Genomic DNA, 20,158 nt, shown 5'->3' on the forward strand with positions numbered 1-20,158 from the left:
CCCCCCCTCCTGCGATTGGTCGGTTAACTAACCGACAGATCGCAGGGGATAGGAGGAGGTGGCAGGCTTGCCACCTCGCTCCTAGGCTCCAGCATGGTCCTGGCTGTCTGTGACAGCCGGGATCATGCGAAATTACCGGGCGGTCGGGTCCCAGGGACCTGATCAGCCCGGTATCGCCGCAGATCGCAAGGGCGATTTCCCTTGCGATTTGCGGCGATCGCCGACATGGGGGTCCTACATGGCCCCCCTCGGCATTTGCCCTGGATGCCTGCTGAAGGATTTCAGCAGGGATCCAGTTCCGATCTCTGCCCGGTGAGCGGCAGAGACCGGAAAACGCCAGGACGTACGGGGACGTCCTGGGTCCTTAAGGCCCAGGGTGCGGGGACGTCCCCGTACGTCCTGGGTCCTTAAGAGGTTAAAGAGGTACTCCGCTGCTCAGCGTTTGGAACAAACTGGTTCGAACACTGGAGCTGGGAGCTCGTGAAGTCATAGCTCCCCCCCCTCATGACATCACACCCCACCCCCTCAATGCAAGTCTATGGGAGACGGGGGGGCGGGTTGTGATGTCATGGGGGGCGGGGCTATGACGTCACAAGCTCCCTGGGCGCCGACTCCAGCGTTCGGAACAGTTTATTTCAAATGCTGAGCAGGGGAGTATCCCTTTATGGAGAGGGAAAAAAATAAATAAATTATTTATAAAAAAGTCATAAAAAAGGGCTCTTACCCTTCACTGACACTGATATGGGGGTTTCAAGCTCACTTGCCTCCTGTAAGGATCCCACATTATGGATCTGAGAAAGAACAAGAAGAGCGTTAGATTATTCTATATCCAGCTATAGGACAAAACCATTAGATTGCATGAAGTCATTTTCCCAATAAGAAGATGTACAGGATCAATATTCATCCTAGTGTATTATACATCAGCAGATATGTATATATTATTATTATGTCCCATGAAGTGATGGGAGCCTATCCTGAAGAGGACAGCTGTGCTCACTAACATTATTCAGTAACATCACAGCTTTTACAGTAAAGAATCCTTTCATCTCTGCTGGAGATTGAACCTTCTTCCCTACACTATAAGGATAGGCAAATCAACCTATAAAATCCTTCCCCTATGTAGGCTCCAATAACCAATAAGAAGAGTGGAGGGTCTATATAGAAGACAATTAGAAACACCTATAGGCGCACAAGGCGCATGAAAATAAACCTCCAAACAACTAAATGTATTTTGTGATAATGGTAAATCTTTATTTATGTACAAAAAGAACATTTAAAGGGTTATTCCGTTCCCCAGCGTCCGGAACTCAATGTTCTGAATGCTGGGTGCGGGCTTCCGTGTTCTCGCCCGCCCCCTTGTGACGTCACGCCCCGCCCCCCCCAATGAAAGTCTATGGGAGGGGGTGTCATGCCCCCTCCCATAGACTTTCATTGAAGGGGCGGGGGGCGGGGAAGAGCAGAAGACCCGTGGAAGGTAGCGGAGGCAGGTGAGGGGACCTCCATCTGCCATTCTGGATGATCGGATCGCCATGGCAGCGCTGCGGGCGATCCGATCATCCATTTTAGTGACCGCACTGCCGCGATCTGTATTGATCACGGCATGAGGGGTTAATAGCGGAACCTCCACGCGATCGCGGATGTCGGCCATTACCGGCGGGTCCCTGGCTGCTTTCAGAAGCCAGGACCTGCTGCGCATGACCCTAGAATTTCTCCGATGCACACGGTTATGTATAGGACGTAAATGTACATCCTGGTGCGTTAAGTACCACCGCACCAGGACGTACATTTACGTCCTGCATCATTAACCCCTTAACGACGCAGGACATATATTTACGTCCTGCGCCGGCTCCCGCGATATGAAGCGGGGTCGCGCTGCGACCTCGCATCACATCGCGTCGGTCCCGGTGCTCATCAACGGCCGGGACCCGCGGCAATGTGCGGTATTAACCCTTTAGAAGCGGCGGTTAAAGTTGTCCGCCGCTTCTAAAGTGAAAGTGATACTATCCCAGCTAGTCAATTGGGCTGTTCGGGACCGCCGCGGTGAAATCGTGGCGACCCGAACAGCTTACAGGACACCGGGAGGGCCCTTACCTGCCTCCTCGGTGTCCGATCGACGAATGACTGCTCCGTGCCTGAGATCCAGGCAGGAGCAGTCAAGCGCCAATAACACTGATCATAGGCGTGTTAATACACGCCAGTGATCAGCATGAGAGATCAGTGTGTGCAGTGTTATAGGTCCCTATGGGATAACAATGATCAGTATGAGAGATCAGTGTGTGCAGTGTTATAGGTCCCTATAGGATAACAATGATCAGTATAAGAGATCAGTGTGTGCAGTGTTATAGGTCCCTATGGGATAATAATGATCAGTATGAGAGATCAGTGTGTGCAGTGTTATAGGTCTCTATGGGATAACAATGATCAGTATGAGAGATCAGTGTGTGCAGTGTTATAGGTCCCTATGGGATAACAATGATCAGTATGAGAGATCAGTGTGTGCAGTGTTATAGGTCCCTATGGGACCTATAACACTGCAAAAAAAAAAGTAAAAAAAAAAAAAAGTGTTAATAAAGGTCATTTAACCCCTTCCCTAATAAAAGTTTGAATCACCCCCCTTTTCCCATAAAAAAAAATAAAACAGTGTAAATAAAAACAAACATATGTGGTATCGCCGCGTGCGTAAATGTCCGAACTATAAAAATATATCATTAATTAAACCGCACGGTCAATGGCGTACACGCAAAAAAATTCCAAAGTCCGATCAAAACAAATATGGTACCGATAAAAACTTCAGATCACGGCGCAAAAAAATGAGCCCTCATACCGCCCTGTACGCGGAAAAATAAAAAAGTTATAGGGGTCAGAAGATGACATTTTTAAACATATACATTTTCCTGCATGTAGTTATGATTTTTTCCAGAAGTGCGACAAAATCAAACCTATATAAGTAGGGGATCATTTTAACCGTATGGACCTACAGAATAAAGATAAGGTGTCATTTTTACTGAAACATGCACTGCGTAGAAACGGAAGCCCCCAAAAGTAAAAAAATTGCGTTTTTTCTTCGATTTTGTTGCACAATTATTTTTTTTTACTGTTTCGCCGTGAATGTTTGGGTAAAATGACTGACGTCACTGCAAAGTAGAATTGGTGGCGCAAAAAATAAGCCATAATATGGATTTTTAGGTGGAAAAATGAAAGGGTTATGATTTTTAAATGGTGAGGAGGAAAAAACTAAAGTGCAAAAACTGAAAAACCCTGCGTCCTTAAGGGGTTAAATTTTTTCTGATACCTGAGGTCCCCGAAGGCCTCTTATCACTTTTGTTGCTCTTTTTTTTTGCCCCTAAATATGACCTTCATATTCTATATAAGGATACACTTGTGTTTTGCAAATCAGAAACATTATTTCCATAACGTTTGAGTCAATGACTCCTTCAGTACATGACAGTATTCTGTTGGCTTAGTAGCAGCTGACTGGCATTGTGCTGTTATTTACTCCATCATCTACAGGGGAGAACTTTACATTTATCAAGGATGAATCTTTATTGCCAAGTGCACAGAGGACGACATTTACCACAATCTTTTATGGAACTGTAGTGTCCCAGTACAGGATATACTCCTGTGCAGTACTTGGGCCCTGTCAGGTTGAGTCCCTTGTTGTCCTAGGGGCTCTCCTGCAGCATCTCCCCCATAGTAGTAGGGCTGGGCAGTATACAGGTTCATACCGAATACCGAAATTTTTGTGCTGCACGATATGAATTTTTCCCCATACCGCAATACCGGTTTGGCCCCTCCCCCTCGGGAATAAATTAATTATCCGCGCTGCGCTGTCCCCATCGGGGAACTACTCACATGTCACCCGCGAGCACTGTTATGCCCCCCCCCCCTCAAATAATTATCAGCCCAGCGATGTCCTCATCGGGGTAAATAAATACTCACATGTCACCCGCGAGCACTGTTCTGCCCCCCTAATTAACTATCAGCCCAGCCGTGTCCTCATCGGGGTAAATAAATATTCACATGTCACCCGCAAGCACTGCCCTCCTCATCCTCCTGTTTGTTGCGGCCTCCGGCGCTGACACTCTATACCAGTGGTCTTCAACCTGCGGACCTCCAGATGTTGCACAACTACAACTCTCAGCATGCCCGGACAGCCAACAGCTGTCCGGGCATGCTGGGAGTTGTAGTTTTGCAACATCTGGAGGTCCACAGGTTGAAGACCACTGCTCTATATTGTGTGGTATCCCTATGCCCGGGCTGCAATGGCGTCTCCAGCATTTATATTTAGGGGGGGGGCACATGGGGGCCAGTGACAAAATATATATATTTTTTTATATATCATAAATAAATACACACACACATATATATATTTATATATATATACACACACACACATACACACTGTGCAGAACATGTTTAATTTAAAAAATATATTTTATTTAAAATCTTCATACATTCTTGTTGCACAATTATAATTTTTTCCGTTTTTTCCGTAGATTTTTGGGTAAAATGACTGATGTCATTACAAAGTAGAATTAATGATGCAAAAAATAAGCCATCATATGGATTTTTAGGTGCAAAATTTAAGGGTTTAGATTTTTAAAAGGTGAGGAGAAAACAAAAGTGCAAAAACAGAAAAACGCTATGTCCTTAAGGGGTTAAAACTTTTGGACCCTACCATCAACTTTGATAACGGCATCTTAAGTGTTAATGTCGGACATCAGCCTGATTGGTGATGTCTGGCATTAGCCGAGGGTTCTAGCTAATGATTTATACAACACAGTGGGAGCAGACACTGTGCGTACACATACGCCTTGTGTCCTTAGGGCTCATTTACACGGATGGATCCCCGGGCTATTTTACACTGCGGATCCCCCGACAATGGACCCTACAGTGCTGCCTTTATCTGTGCCTGGTCATAACAGCAATCCTCCGCTACGAGCAGACACGCTTTGATGTGTATACTCGCACACATCGCGGCTGCTCTCGGCCTAGCTCAGAGAGCAGGAGGAGCGGCCATGATGTGGGCGAGTATACACATCAAAGCGTATCTGCTCGTAGTGGCGGAGCAGGCACATATGGAGGCAGCACTGTAGGGTCCATTGTCGGTGGATCCGCAGCGTAAAATACACTGTGGATCCACACCTGAATGAGCCCTTAGGGTACGTTCACACATACAGGATCTGCTGTATATTTTCTGCAGCTGATTTTGCTACCTATTGAAGCTAATGGGTTGCAAAATCAGCTGCACAAAATATGCAGCAAAAATATGCAGCAGATCCTGTACATGTGAATGTACCCTTAAGGGGTTAATGATAAAGTAGCAGTGTGTTCACATGTTGTCCTTCCACAGGGGTCACTTTTCCTTCCCCCCCCCCCCCCCCCCCAGTGTCCACAGGTCTCCAACAGGTCACATTACCAGAACAATTTATGGAAAAATCGCGGCAAAAATTGCGCGGCTTTACCGCAATTTACGAAAAATTGCGGTAAAACCGTGCAATTTTGCCGCGATTTTTCCCAAAAATTGTTCTGATAATGTGACCTGTTGGTGACCTGTGGACACTGGAGGGGGGAAAGTGACCCCACTGGACTGCTACTATACACATCACCCAGCCCCAGGATATACTACTGATCAGGGGGGAGAGAGGGAGGACACATGACCCAGCCCCAGGATATACTACTGATCAGAGGGGAGAGAGGGAGGACATGGGACATCACTCACCTCACATGAAGCTGCTCTGTGTTCTGGAGGCCTGTCAGCTCTCGGCCCCGCCCTCTCCAGTGCTGGGGGCGGAGCCATCATCAGGTACCTTCATCCCTGCTCTGCCTGTCTCTGCTAATGATACGCAGGGATATCCCCAGCAGCTTCAGCGGGCTCTTTACCCAGCCGGTCAGTGCGCCCCTGGCCCCGATACTAGTATCGGGACATCCCTATTTATTTTAAGTTGGGGGGGGGGCACAAGGGGGGGGCACGGCCTGATCTAGGGGGGCCATGGCCCCCTCTGGCCCCTCCCCTAGCGACGCCACTGCCGGGCTGCAATAAATAAACAAAATAAACTTTAACTCATCTCCCGTTGGTCCGGTACCGGCCTCATCTGCTTCTTGGGGATGGGAATGTCGGACAGCCATGAGCCTATCACCGGCCGCAGCGATTTTCCGCCTCGGCCGGCGATAGGCTGAGCCCACTGTCATGTAAGGAGCCGGCCAGAGCTGGCCGTTATATACCGTGGGACCGCCAAAAGTTACAAAGATACCTTGATACACACATTTGGTCATACCGCCCAGCCCTACATAGTAGTAAGTCTAATGTTATGTATAGTGTTGTAAATATAGTGTATAATGTTATGTATAGTGTTGTAAATATAGTGCATTATGTTATGTATAGGTATATAAAGTAAAAGGGACCTTTAAGGACCTTTGGAGGTATCACATGTTATGTTCACATGATGTGTTGTGTTACCCAGAGAGCACTAGTTGACCACCTGACCTGCAGCTTGACCTATGTGCTTCTTGCTCAGCCCCCCTTTATAAGAGGGGCGGCCATTACAATCTCTCTCTTACACCATCACTCCTGCTGAGGAACAGTCCACCTGGAGGCCATAAAGCCTGCACACCAGCCACAGTCAGTAAGTCATCTAATCTACGTCTGCTGTCTTTACCAAACTGAAGTCACTAGTCAAGTCAATTATAGTCAGAGAGGCTGTATTGAAGTCTGACCCAAAAGTACTGCAAGTCCCAGCAAGCTGCAAGGCCCTTTCCGTGTTACTGGTCGACTCTCTGGGATTCTGGCCGAGCTGTAAAGACTCTAACAACTGTCTAACCTCAGTAAGGCTACCGTTAACCCTTACCTGGTCTTGGACTATTATTGCCCTGTCTAACCTTGGGATAGCGGTGCTACCGTTCGGGTGCTTACCGCAAAAACCACTCTGGCGTCACGAACATTTGGGGTTTATAACACCTTGCCCTTGGGCTATACCATCTGCCCCATCCACTTACACCCTTCACACAATAACTTTGGCGTCACCACAGAACCAGAAACAATTTATAGCCACAACCAACACCAGATGATATAGATGATATACTGCACTGCTGGGGGAGATTAGTAGAAACTTCATCATATTCATCTATAGGGGATTTGTAGATATCTCAGCTTCATCTACCTGATGGTCCAGTGGGATATCCTCCTCTTCCTCTTTACAGTCCTGGTGATATAGAGGACGGGGACATCTCTCTGGGGGATTTATACTACTGGATCCATCTATAGGAAATAAACACAGTGACTGAATCCATTGTTATATGTGATGATCAGATGATGGGGGAATCTAGGAGATCCACAAACCTGCTCTCTCCTCTTACCTGGTGATGTGAGGGACTGGTGATCCTCCATCATGACCTGATCCTTGTACAGATCCTTGTGTCCTAATAAATACTCCCACTCCTCCATGGAGAAATAGACAGTGACATCCTGACACCTTATAGGAACCTGACACAGACAATGATACAATTCTCCTCCAGACACTTCATACCTTGGTGTTATTGTATAATGTCCCAGCATTCCCAGCAGCGCTCACCTCTCCAGTCAGCAGCTCAGAGATCCTGGAGGTAAGTTCTAGGATCTTCTGCTCATGTATCAGTGAATGAGGTGGAGGCTCCTCGGGGGCGGGGCTCTGGCTCCTGCTCCAGCCTCCTGACACACGGGGTGTCACACACTCACCAGACGACTTCTTCACTACTGTGTAATCCTGTGTATGGGGAGACACTGATCACTACAGAGAGAAGAAGAATCCCGCACCTTTCCACTCATTTCCCTGCTTTATTAATAGAGATACAAGGAAGGTCATGTGACCCGCTCACCTCTCCAGTGATCCAGTAGATCATCTCTAGGGTGAGGTCTAATATCCTCCCAGACATGTGGTCTCTGTCCTCCTCCATCCTTGGTGGGTAATTTTCCATCCTCTGTGAGTCCCGTATACAAGAAGCCTGAGGGAAAACAAAGTGGAGAGAGAGATGATTTTTATGCACTTATATGACGATTGAAGCGCTTTATTATGTAATTAATTAAGCACCTTATGTGGGTATAAAAACCCTCTAGTTGAATTGTGTCACTAAGCTTGAAAATGGTCCTATAGTAGGACAGAAACGTTGCTGCTTTACATGTGAGCAAATAAATCCACTTTTTTTCACGTACTGGAGGAGTGCTGCGCTTTTCTATTTATATATATATTAATTTTTTTATTTTTTTAATAATTATTTATTTATTTTTCAATTTCACCCTAAAAAGTACTAATAGTGGCGCAAAAAACAAGCCCTCATATGGGGTCTATAGGAAAAAAAATGTAAGTGTTAGAAGATGAGGAGAAAAAAACGAAAGTGCAAAAATTAAAAATCGCTACGCGCTTAAGCGTTAAAAACTGCCATCTTGTAATGACTGCGGTTTTGTCACAGATATATATACACACAACACGGGAGAGACTTAGTCGGCGCTCTCTGTTGCCCGTAGCAACCAATGAGAGTGTAAGCAGTGCGGTTGGTTGCTATGGAGACAGCTGGTCCTCAGTGTCCCCCCCCCCCATTGTCTCATCTCCCACCTCTCAGTGCAGTCCGGGGGCTTCTAGTAAGGATGTGAAGACTGTCCCTGTCATCTCCTCTTCTCTAGTCACATGTGGGGAGGACACACAGGAAGCCATTGTCCGTGCACAACATGCTCCCCTGGAAACAACATACCTTGTAATAAGGGAGCGTCTGCAAAGAGCCAGGAAAGACAGAAGCGTACACAGCTTGTGACCAAGAGACTAAGGCAGTGTTTCACAACCAGGATATGCCTCCAGCTGTGGCAAAACTACAACACCCAGCATGCCCCGACAGCCTTCGGCTGTCGGGGCATGCTGGGTGTTGTAGTTTTGCCACAGCTGGAGGCACTTCGGCTGTTAGGGAATGCTGGGAGTTGTAATTTTTCAACAGTTTGAGGCACTTCGGCTTTCCAGGCATGCTGGGTGTTGTAGTTTTGCAACAGCTGAAGGCACTTCGGCTGTTCGGGAATGCTGGGAGTTGTAATTTTTCAACAGCTGTAGGCACTTCGGCTTTCCGGGCATGCTGGAAGTTGTAGTTTTGCAACAGCTAGAGGCGCTTCAGCTTTTCGGGAATGCTGGGTGTTGTAGTTTTGCAACAGCTGGAGGCATTTCGGCTGTTCGGGAGTGCTGGGAGTTGTAGTTTTTCAACAGCTGGAGGCACTTCAGCTTTCCGGGAATGCTGGGAGTTGTAGTTTTGCAACAGATGGAGGCACTTCGGCTTTCCAGGCATGCTGGGTGTTGTAGTTTTGCAACAGCTGTAGGTGCCCTGGTTGGGAAACACTTTCCGGGTGTGCTGGGGGTTGTAGTTTTGCTACAGCTGGAGGCAACCTAGTTGACAAACACTGTCCCGGCATGCTGGGGTTGTATTTTTTTGCAATAGCTATGTAAGGCTAGGTTCACTGTTAAAAGGGGTACTCCGCTGCTCAGCGTTTGGAACAAACTGTTCCGAGCGCTGGAGCCGGCAGCTCGTGACGTCATAGCCCCGAACCCTCATGACATCATGCCCCGAGCCTTCAATGCAAGTCTATGGGAGGGGGCATAACATCAAGTTAAACAGATTTGTAAATTACTTTTGTTTAAAAATCCTAATCCTTCCAGTACTTATCATCTGCTGAATGCTTCACAGGAAGTTCTTTTCTTTTTGAATTTCGTTTCTGTCTGACCACAGTGCTCTCTGCTGACACCTCTGTCCATTTTAGCAACTGTCCAGAGCAGGGACAATTTCCCATAGCAAACCTCTCCTACTCTGGACAGTTCCCGACATGGACAGAGGTGTCAGCAGAGAGCACTGTGGTCAGACAGAAAGGAAATTCAAACAGAAAAGAACTTCCTCTGGAGCATACAGCAGCTGATCAGTTACAGGTAGGATTAAGATTTTTTTAATAGAAGTAATTTACAGATCTGTATAACTTTCTGGCACCAGTTGATTTAAAAGAGAATATTTTCCAGTGGAGTACCCCTTTAAATTCTTCTGTAAGTCATAGGGTACACAGGGGTAGTTGAAATCCCCTCGCCCATGTTTCATTGACAACCAGTTGATCGGACTCTTTTTGTCAAAAGGGCCAATGGTGAACGTGATCCACCACTGGACGCAGCCCTTTGACAAGTATAAAATGAGGTGTTACAACATATCAATTTTTTGTTTTCATGACAGTGCCCCTTTAATAGCCAGTATGATGGTAATGCACCCTGCCTGAGCTCCTCACCTCAGCCCCAAACGCGTTTCGCACCTGCTTCGTCAAGGGGGGCATGTCTTGTGGCAATCTCTCTGACCATTACCATCAGTCAGAGAGATTGCCACAAAACACGCCCCCTGACGAAGCAGGTGCGAAACGCGTTTGGGGCTGAGGTGAGGAGCTCAGGCAGGGTGCATTACCATCATACTAAGTATTAACTATCTTTGTCATTACGTTCTTATTGTAAACTCTTCTAAAACTGTATTTGGAATATTTATACCTCCTCCCACCTCGCTATCTTCTTCCTGTGTATTGTTTTACCTCTCTATGCAGGTATTTAACCTGTTTTTATCTTATATGTTTCAATAAAGATTTAATGCTTGTTACTATTTGGTCCTTTGGTCTATAGTGTTTGGTGTTGATGTGTGTAAGGACCACTGTATAGCCATTCTCACATTGGTGAAGAACAGTGGTCTTCAACCTGCGGACCTCCAGATGTTGCTAAACTACAACTCCCAGCATGCCCGGATAGCCAACGGCTGTCCGGGCATGCTGGGAGTTGTAGTTTTTCAACATCTGGAGGTCCCCAGGTTGAAGACCTCCGGTATAGAAGATATCCCGGCACTCACCAGATATGCTGGAGTATAGGTAAAAGTTTATTCCTTAAAGTGAAAGTAGTAACAGGACACGTTTCGACAACAGCCTCAGAGGAAAAGTGTGTGTGTGTGTGTGTGTGTGGCAGGGTGGGGTGGGGTGGGGGGGGGGTGACAGTGATTGAAACTTTTCTCAGGGAAGGGGTTAATTCACATTTATAAACTTTTGTTTATAAACTATTTTCCATTGGGGATTACTATAGTCCATTGAGGACTATCAGATTGCTTACACCATTCAATGCTATGCCATAGCACAGCATTGATCAGTGTTGTCGGCTCTCCGTTGCTCCAGCCTGCCGTGGCCTCCTGCAGCATTGGAGCGCTGATTGGACGGCGAGGAGCCAGGAAAGGGACACCCCGCTGTCTGCTCAGCTGATAGGGAATACGGCCCTGATTTATCAAACTTTGTGAGAGAAAAAGTGGAGCGATTTTCCCACAGCAACCAATCGCAGCTCAGGTTTCACTTTACCAGAGCTCGTTAGCTGAGCTGTGATTGGTCGCTGTGGGAAAATCTCTCTATTTTTTCTCTCACACGCAGGGACGTGCACAGGAATTTTGAGGGGCAGGGGCTTAATGTGAAAAAAAAGGGCACACCCGATCCATATGCAACTCCCTAGACCAGTGTTAACCCAAGCACGGTCCTTAAAGGACAACTGCAGCCAAAATGTAACTTATCCCCTATCCACAGGATAGGGGATAAATGTTTGATCGCGGGGGGTCCGACTGCTGGGCCCCCCTGCGATCTCCTGTACGGGGCCGCGGCTGTGCCGTGACTCTCCCGTGCATGGGGCATGCCGGCCGCAGCATGACGTTGCGGCCGACATGCCCCCTTCATACATCTCTATGGGAGAGGCGGGGAGGCAGCGTTCATGCCTCCCGCCTCCACCATAGAACTGTATGGGGAAGGGGGTAAACCGTCGAGCTCAGTGCTCGACGCTACGCGCACTAGCGCTCACAATGAGCGCTAGTGCCGGCGCCCCGTTAGTAGACCAGAATTATATCACCTGTGAAAGACTAAGGGAATCCTGAAAACGTGACCTGTTAGGGGGACTTGAGGACCGCGCTTGGGAAATCTACAGGATAGAGGATAAGTGTTTAACCCCCGCGATCTCCCTAACGGGGCCCCCGCATTAACACTCAGTGAACGTTCGACAGTTACGCACCCTCCCCGCCCTGTCCCCATACAGTTCTATGGGAGAGGCACAAACGCTGCCTCCCCGCTTCTCCGATTGAACTACACGGAGGAGGCGTGTCAGCCATGACATCACGCCACGGCTGGCACGCCCCCTGCGCGGCAGAGCTGTGGCCCCGTGCACGAGATTGCGGGGGGCCCAGCGTTTGGACCCCCCGCGATCAAACACTTATCCCCTTTAACACACCATCCACAGCTCCCCCGTTGCACTGATATAGCTTTTCTGTCCTCCGTTCCGGCCTTCTTTCTGCTTCCTGTGCACAGATCGAAACACTGCGATGAACTTATTGCCGGCCGCAGCGATTTCCCGCCTTGACCAGTGATACAATGAGCGCCGTGTCATATAACAGGCCAAGGCACCTTATATGACATGCGCTCAGCCTATTACTGACCGAGGACGGACATCACTGCGGCTGGAGATAAGCTCATGGCAGTGTCCTGGTGCTGTCCACACCTCGGGTCACACTGGGTCTGGTGCTATATAAGCTGCGTATGGACTATGCTCAGTTATCAGCTGTGGACAGTTCCAGGAGTGGGGAGAAAGGAGCCCAGATAAAAGGGGTACTCTGGGGGAATATTTCAGAAAGTTAAACAGATTTGTAAATCACTTCTATTAAAAAAATCTTTACCCTTCCAGTACTTATCCAGCCATTGGGATTTTGCTACAGATTTTTTTGCTGCAGATTTTATACTGTGGATTTTGTTACTGAATTACCAGCAGAAATTCTGCAGCAAAACGAGGGAGATTTATCAAAACCTGTCCAGAGGAAAAGTTGTCCAGTTGCCCATAGCAACCAATCAGATCGCTTCTTTCATTTTTAACAAGGCCTCTGAAAACTGAAAGCAGCGATCTGATTGGTTGCTATTGGCAACTTTTCCTCTGGACAGGTCCACAAGAAAGGTGGGACAATACAAAGATCGTAGGGACTGATGATGTGGGGAAGATACAGATGTGGAATGGCATTATTGGGGCACAGGTGCGTAACACTATTGGTTTATAGCAGTGTTTCCCAAGCAGGGTGCCTCCAGCTGTTGCAAAACTGCAACTCCCAGCATGTCCGGACAGCCTTTGGCTGAGAGTTGTAGTTTAGTACCAACTGGAGGCCCCTGGTTGGGAAACACTGGTTTATAGGGAGGGAAAGAACAACGATGCTGGACTAAGCTTATCAGGTCCTGTGGGTGGGGGACACTATGGGGGAGATTTAACAAGACCTGTCCAGAGGAAAAGGTGCCCATAGCAGCCAATCAGATCCTTTCTTTCATTTTTCAAAGGCCTTTTCAAAAGTAAAATAAGCGATCTGCTTGGTTGCTATGGGCAACTTTTCCTCTGGACCGGTCTTGTTAAATCTCCCCCATTGTGTATATCAGAATAAATAAGGAAAAAACAAAACAACACAAAAACACACGATGTGAATTCAGGTAGAAAACAGACATGGCGCACATCTACAATCTTGTATAATGATCTGACTGCTTCTCAGCATAATATCAAAAACTAACAGGTTGTTAGTATATACGTTTTGATCAAAAAGTACAAAGCCCACTCGCCACGTCAAGGCCGCCTATTTAGAGTGGGTCCCTAACGTCCCTAGCATAAAATGGCGCAGCACTGGGCGGTGACCACCACCACCGCGACACCAGTGCCCACAGGTGGGGGAAACGACCCACTGGCAGAGCAGCCCCAATGCCACTCAAACCAGTCTATGGGTTGCACCTCCCCGCAGACACGGCGCCACGGCAGCAACGGACGCCACACAGCACCACACCAGTGTGAACAGGTTGTTACAGCACACTTACCATGCTCTCCCAGTCAAACTGGGAGGCTGCCAGGAAAGAAAAGGCCCTTGTGTAGCACCGTGTCTGCGGGGGGGAGCGACCCATAGACTGGTTTGAGTGGTATTGGGGCCGCTCTGCCAGTGGGTCGTTCACCCCCCCCCCCCCCCCCCCCCCTGTGGGCACTGGTGTCGCGGCGGTGGTGGTCGCCGCCCAGTGCTACGCCATTTTATGCTAGGGACGTTAGGGACCCACTCTAAATAGGTGGCCTTGACGTGACGAGTGGGCTTGTACTTTTTGATCAAAAATGTATACTAACAACCTGTTAGTTTTTGATATTATGCTGAGAAGCAATCAGATCATTATACAAGATTGTAGATGTGCACCATGTCTGTCTTCTACCCGAACACACTATAATTTCCCTGAAGCTGCTTGTACAGAGTAGGCCAGTCCTCCCTGACAGACCACCCTGCTGATCATCACTTACTGTCACTGTGGACTCTTCTAACTCTTCTAAGTCCCCTCACACAGTCCACCCTCCCTACAGTCCTCCCTGACAGACCCGGCTGATGATCACTTACTGTCCGCTCATGGCAGCTCCAGCTGATCTTCTATCCTCTATCTCTTCCTTTCCTTTCCCAGAGAGGAGCAGGGAGGGGGAGGGGCCGTCAGCAGCAGCAGGACCCCCGGGAGACAGTGTCCAGAGAATGCCTGTATGACAAGATGTCACTTCCTAACACTTGTATCTGCTCTTCTTGTCCTCTGCTGTTATCTCTACCAGCCGTGCCTCTATACACTCCTGCCCCTGTGCCTCTATACACTCCTGCCCCTGTGCCTCTATACACTCCTGCCCCTGTGCCTCTATACACTCCTGCCCCTGTGCCTCTATACACTCCTGCCCCTGTGCCTCTATACACTCCTGCCCCTGTGCCTCTATACACTCCTGCCCCTGTGCCTCTATACACTCCTGCCCCTGTGCCTCTATACACTCCTGCCCCTGTGCCTCTATACACTCCTGCCCCTGTGCCTCTATACACTCCTGCCCCTGTGCCTCTATACACTCCTGCCCCTGTGCCTCTATACACTCCTGCCCCTGTGCCTCTATACACTCCTGCCCCTGTGCCTCTATACACTCCTGCCCCTGTGCCTCTGTGCCTTAAGGGGCAGGTGCATGAAAAGGCAGGGGCTCAAGCCCCCTTTGAGCCCTATGTGTGCACGTCCCTGCTCACACGTGTTTTTGCTGCCGTCGTCCCGACCAACCCACTTAGCTAGCCAGAATAACTTTTCTCCTACTTTAGATGCTGCGTTCAACTTTGACCGCTGCATCTAAAGGGTAAATGCCAGACATTGGCGCGATCGGCGATGTCAGGCATTAGCAGCGGGTCTTGGTTGCTGTTGGCAACCAGGAGCCAGCGAGTATAAACCCCGCTCAGCTTCATATAGCGGGATTAATAAAATGGTGTACGCTCTCTCATTTTGTTTTAAAAAGGCTGTGTTGTGCACATGACATTGCGCATGCGCAGAATAAAGATTTTCAGAGAGTAATATTAGTGAGTGAGTCGCCCTCCCTCCCCTTTCCTCCATGTAGTTTGATTACCGTAAAGCAAGAGTATTGGTGTCGTGAAGTGATGTCATCGCTCTTGCTCTAGGTAATGGCAGCCCCCAACAAAAACATTATTTATAAATTTAATAAAAAATAACGTTGCATTAAATAAAGACACATATACACAAGATTAACTTTATAAAACCATTTATTTGATAAAAGAACGTAAAATGGTAACACTTTCCCTTTAAAACAAAATTTTAGACATCAGGGGGGAGATTTATGAAAACCTGTCCAGAGGAAAAGTTGCTGAGTTGCCCATAGCAACCAATCAGATCGCTTCTTTCATTTTCCAGAGGCCTTTTCATAAATGAAAGAAGTGATTTGATTGGTTGCTATGGGCAACTCAGCAACTTTTTCTCTGGACAGGTTTTGATAAATTTCCCCCCAGAAGTTTTTGATCGGTCGGAGGTTCAGGGCTAAGACCCCTAATGTTCACTACATATTGCTGCGCACAGAATGTTGGGTGATGCACAGAGATCGCGCAGATGTCTATGGGCGGAATACCCCTTTAAGTCCCGCCCCCTCCCATATACATGAAGGAGAGGACGTGGCGTGACATCACGTCTCCACTCCAGTGGTTTCAGAGACTGGAGCAGCAGCTGGCACAGAATGGCGGGTGCTGCACAGAGATCACGCAGATGTCTATGGGCGGAATACCCCTTTAAGTCTATGAAGCTCGTCTCCTGCAATAAGTTGGATCGAGCAGCAAGCCATGGAGAGAAGTGACGAGCACTTCTCATGGTTATATCTAGTGACTAGTGTGGGTCTCAATATTGAGACCCCGAACAATGAAAACCTTTGACGTGTGGGTGACGTGTAAAAGGTTTCCTTTAAATGAAACTAATGCTGAGTTTTCTGATGGTACGCAAGACCTGTTTTCTGACCAAAACTCTTCCCACATTCTGGACACAAAAATGGCTTCTCCCCTGTGTGAACTCTCATATGTTTTACAAGACATGATTTCTGAATAAAACATTTCTCACATTCAGGACATGAAAAAGGCTTCTCCCCAGTGTGAATTTGCTCATGTTTCTCCAAACCTGACTTATTGTTAAAACATTTTCCACATTCTGTACATGTATTTGGCTTCTCTCCTGTGTGTGTTCTCAGATGGTTAACAAGAGTTATTCTTTGGGTAAAACATCTTCCACATTCTGAGCATGAAAATGGCTTCTCGCCTGTGTGAGTTTTAAGATGGTTATTAAGATGGGATTTTTGGGTAAAACGTTTCCCACATTCTGAACAAGAAAATGGCTTCTCTCCTGTGTGAGTTCTTTGATGTCTAACAAGAGCCCGCCTGACACTAAAACATTTTCCACATTCCAAACAGGGATGTGGCTTCTCCTTTGTGTGGGTTTTTAGATGTTCCGTAAGCGTTGCTTTCAAACTATAGCTTTTCCCACATACTTCGCATGAAAATGGCTTCAGTCCTGTGTGAGTTCTCAGATGATCCACAAAACGGGATTTCACACTAAAACATTTCGCACATTCAGGACATGAATATGGCAGCATCCCTGTGTGAGTTTTCTGATGCTTAAAAAGATTTGGTTTTTGACGAAACAACTTCCCACATTCTGGACATGGATATGGTCTTTCCCCTGAGTGAATTCTCAGATGATTGATAAGACATGATTTATGGCTAAAATACTTCCCACATTCTGAACATGAAAATGGCTTCTCTCCTGTGTGAGTTCTCTGATGTTCCATAAGAGTTGATTGATTTTTAAAACGTTTCCCACATTCTGCACATGACACTGGCTTCTTATTTATGTGGATTCTCTCTTGAATGGGAAGATTAGATGTGTTTTCAAAATGGTTGACACATTCAGAACCCGCAGACATTTTTCCCAGCCCAAGTCCATTTCTGTTGTTGTCAATCGGTTTTGGATTATCTTCACCAGAGTAAGATGTAAGGAGATTTACCTGGGGGCCTCTCATCCAATCTTCATCTGGGGTAAAAAAAAATGGACAATCAGTCAACAATCAACCCAAATGATTTATATGAATTGATAAAATTACAACACGTACATTGATTACAAGAATAGGTAAAAGGAGATCCAAGAAAGGGAGAGGAATCCCGCTGCCACAAGAAGTATAAGGTAAATTTATTGCACACAAAGGATCCACGCAACGCGGCTTTTTCGTCAGGCATTTTGTATTGATTACAAGAAAGCTGTGAGAGTCTGTAGAACAAAGTGACATTTAGGGGTCCCCAAGTTATGACAAACTGAATTCTTCCGCTCATGTATCTCCAACGCTTCCAAAGAGAGGGTAGTGTCAGGGTCGGCTCTGCCTATAGGCAAAATAGGCAGCTGCCTAGAGCGCCCTCTTGATGGGGGCGCCGCTCTGCCTGCCACAAAATAATTAGACAACCAGCATCCAAACCACTCACTCAGCCAGCAGCATGAGGAGGAGGTTTGTTACAGTGTGTCATCTCATTAGTAAGCTTATTACATGAGGAGGGGGCTTGTTACAGTGTGTCATCTCATTAGTAAGCTTATTACATGAGGAGGGGGCTTGTTACAGTGTGTCATCTCATTAGTAAGCTTATTACATGAGGAGGAGGTTTGTTACAGTGTCTCACCCCAGTAGTAAATTGGGGCATGTGAAAGGGCAGGCCAATGAGTAAAGGGGGAGGCAAAATTAGCTTTTGCCTAGGGTGGCAAAAATCCTTGCACCAGCCCTGGGGAGTGTCGAGCCTGCGCTCTATGCACATTTAAAGGGGTACTCCGGTGAGAATTTTATTTTATTTTTTTAATCAACTGGTGCAAGAAAGTTAAACAGATTTGTAAATTACTTCTATTTAAAAATCTTAAGCTGTCCAGTACTTATCAGTTGCTGTATACTACAGAGGAAGTTGTGTAGTTCTTTCCAGTCTGACCACAGTGCTCTCTGCTATAGGTTTGCTATAGGGATTTGCTCCTACTCTGGACAGTTCCTGACATGGACAGAGGTGTCAGCAGAGAGCACTGTGGTCAGACAGAAAAGAAATGTAAAAAAAAAATAATAACTTCCTGTGGAGCATACAGCAGCTGATAAGTACTGGCTGTCACGCCCCCTCCCATAAACTTGCATTGATGGGGTGTGGCGTGACATTGTGAGGGGGCGGGGCTATGATGTCAAGAGCTCCTGGCGCCGTCTCCAGAGTACCCCAGAGAGCTCTGTATTCCAAAAAGAAAAAAATTTCCCCTGTAATATTCAGCAGCTAATAAGTACTGGAAGGATTAAGATTTTTTAATAGAAGTCATTTACAAATCTTTTAACCTTTCTGGCACCAGTTGATTTAAAAAAAAAAAAAAAAAAAATTCCACTGGAGTACCCTTTTAATGTCCCGGGAATGTCGCCTCTTACCTGATGATGTAAGATACGGGTGATCCATCACGATATCCTTGTATCTTTCCAAATACTTCCACAACTTCACAGAATAGTCAACTGTTTTATTTTGACACCGTAGAGGAACCTGTAAAAAGCAAAAATGGTCAGGACCTCAAAACAAAAAAACACAAAAATAATGGTTGCCACCCAAAAGCAAAGGCCCAAAAACTACAGCAGGGCTCTACAAATACTACAACACGAAGAATGAATACAGTGTCTGCCTCCAAGGGCGCACGTTTCTGCTATGTTTCTCTAGGAGAGGGGGGGCCCCAACTTGGTTTGTCCCATTGGTGAGAAGCTGTACAGAACTCCTCCCTCCAGAGAACTGAATTGTCACATCCCACCCCCTCAATGCAAGTGTATGTGAGGGGGCGGGACAATGCAGATCTCTGGAGAGAGGAGTTCTGTACAGTTTCTCAGTTCTATAAGCTTAAAGGGGTTCTCCAGGAAAAACTTTTTTATATATATCAACTGGCTCCAGAAAGTTAAACAGATTTGTAAATTACTTCTATTAAAAAATCTTAATCCTTTCAGTACTTATGAGCTTCTGAAGTTAAGGTTGTTCTTTTCTGTCTAAATCCTCTCTGATGACACCTGTCTCGGGAAACGCCCAGTTTAGAAGCAAATCCCCATAGCAAACCTCTTCTAAACTGGGCGTTTCCCGAGACAGGTGTCATCAGAGAGGACTTAGACAGAAAAGAACAACCTTAACTTCAGAAGCTCATAAGTACTGAAAGGATTAAGATTTTTTAATAGAAGTAATTTACAAATCTGTTTAACTTTCTGGAGCCAGTTGATATATATAAAAAAAAGTTTTTCCTGGAATACCCCTTTAACCCCTTAACGACGCAGGACATATATTTACGTCCTGCGCCGGCTCCCGCGATATGAAGCGGGATCGCGCCGCGATCCCGCTTCATATCGCGTCGGTCCTGGCGCTCATCAACGGCCAGGACCCGCGGCTAATACCACACATCGCCGATCGTGGCGATGTGTGGTATTAACCCTTTAGAAGCGGCGGTCAAAGCTGACCGCCGCTTCTAAAGCGAAAGTGAAAGTGACCCGGCTGCTCAGTCGGGCTGTTCGGGACCGCGCGCGGTGAAATCGCGGCGTCCCGAACAGCTGGCAGGACACCGGGAGGGCCCTATCCTGTCTCCTCGGTGTCCGATCGGCGAATGACTGCTCCGTGCCCGAGATCCAGGCAGGAGCAGTCAAGCGCCGATAACACTGATCACAGGCGTGTTAATACACGCCAGTGATCAGCATGAGAGATCAGTGTGTGCAGTGTTATAGGTCCCTATGGGATAACAATGATC

At 47.1% G+C, this 20,158-nt stretch overlaps 1 protein-coding gene across 5 annotated transcripts in view; it reads right to left on the reverse strand.

Moving 5' to 3' along the window:
• The window catches only part of LOC130357250 (gastrula zinc finger protein XlCGF26.1-like), a 78,096-nt gene that overhangs the window by 28,989 nt on the left and 28,949 nt on the right, over nucleotides 1-20,158 (reverse strand). The window contains exons 1-5 of one of the 5 annotated variants that reach the window (XM_056559858.1): nucleotides 14,443-14,528; nucleotides 7,855-7,980; nucleotides 7,357-7,742; nucleotides 7,161-7,258; nucleotides 725-791 (exon numbers count right to left, since the gene is read on the reverse strand). In XM_056559858.1, the coding sequence (XP_056415833.1) occupies nucleotides 725-791; nucleotides 7,161-7,258; nucleotides 7,357-7,555 (364 nt within the window). In that variant the 5' untranslated portion in view covers nucleotides 7,556-7,742; nucleotides 7,855-7,980; nucleotides 14,443-14,528. Of the gene's footprint in view, nucleotides 1-724; nucleotides 792-6,644; nucleotides 6,650-7,160; nucleotides 7,259-7,356; nucleotides 7,743-7,854; nucleotides 7,981-8,588; nucleotides 8,716-12,720; nucleotides 12,840-14,442; nucleotides 14,529-16,351; nucleotides 17,417-18,818; nucleotides 18,928-20,158 lie in introns of those variants that run through there. The other 4 variants (XM_056559859.1, XM_056559857.1, XM_056559860.1 and 1 more) reach the window with 4 other exon arrangements.

The sequence above is a fragment of the Hyla sarda genome, chromosome 2 (genome assembly GCF_029499605.1).
Source record: "Hyla sarda isolate aHylSar1 chromosome 2, aHylSar1.hap1, whole genome shotgun sequence".
Lineage (NCBI taxonomy): Eukaryota > Metazoa > Chordata > Amphibia > Anura > Hylidae > Hyla > Hyla sarda.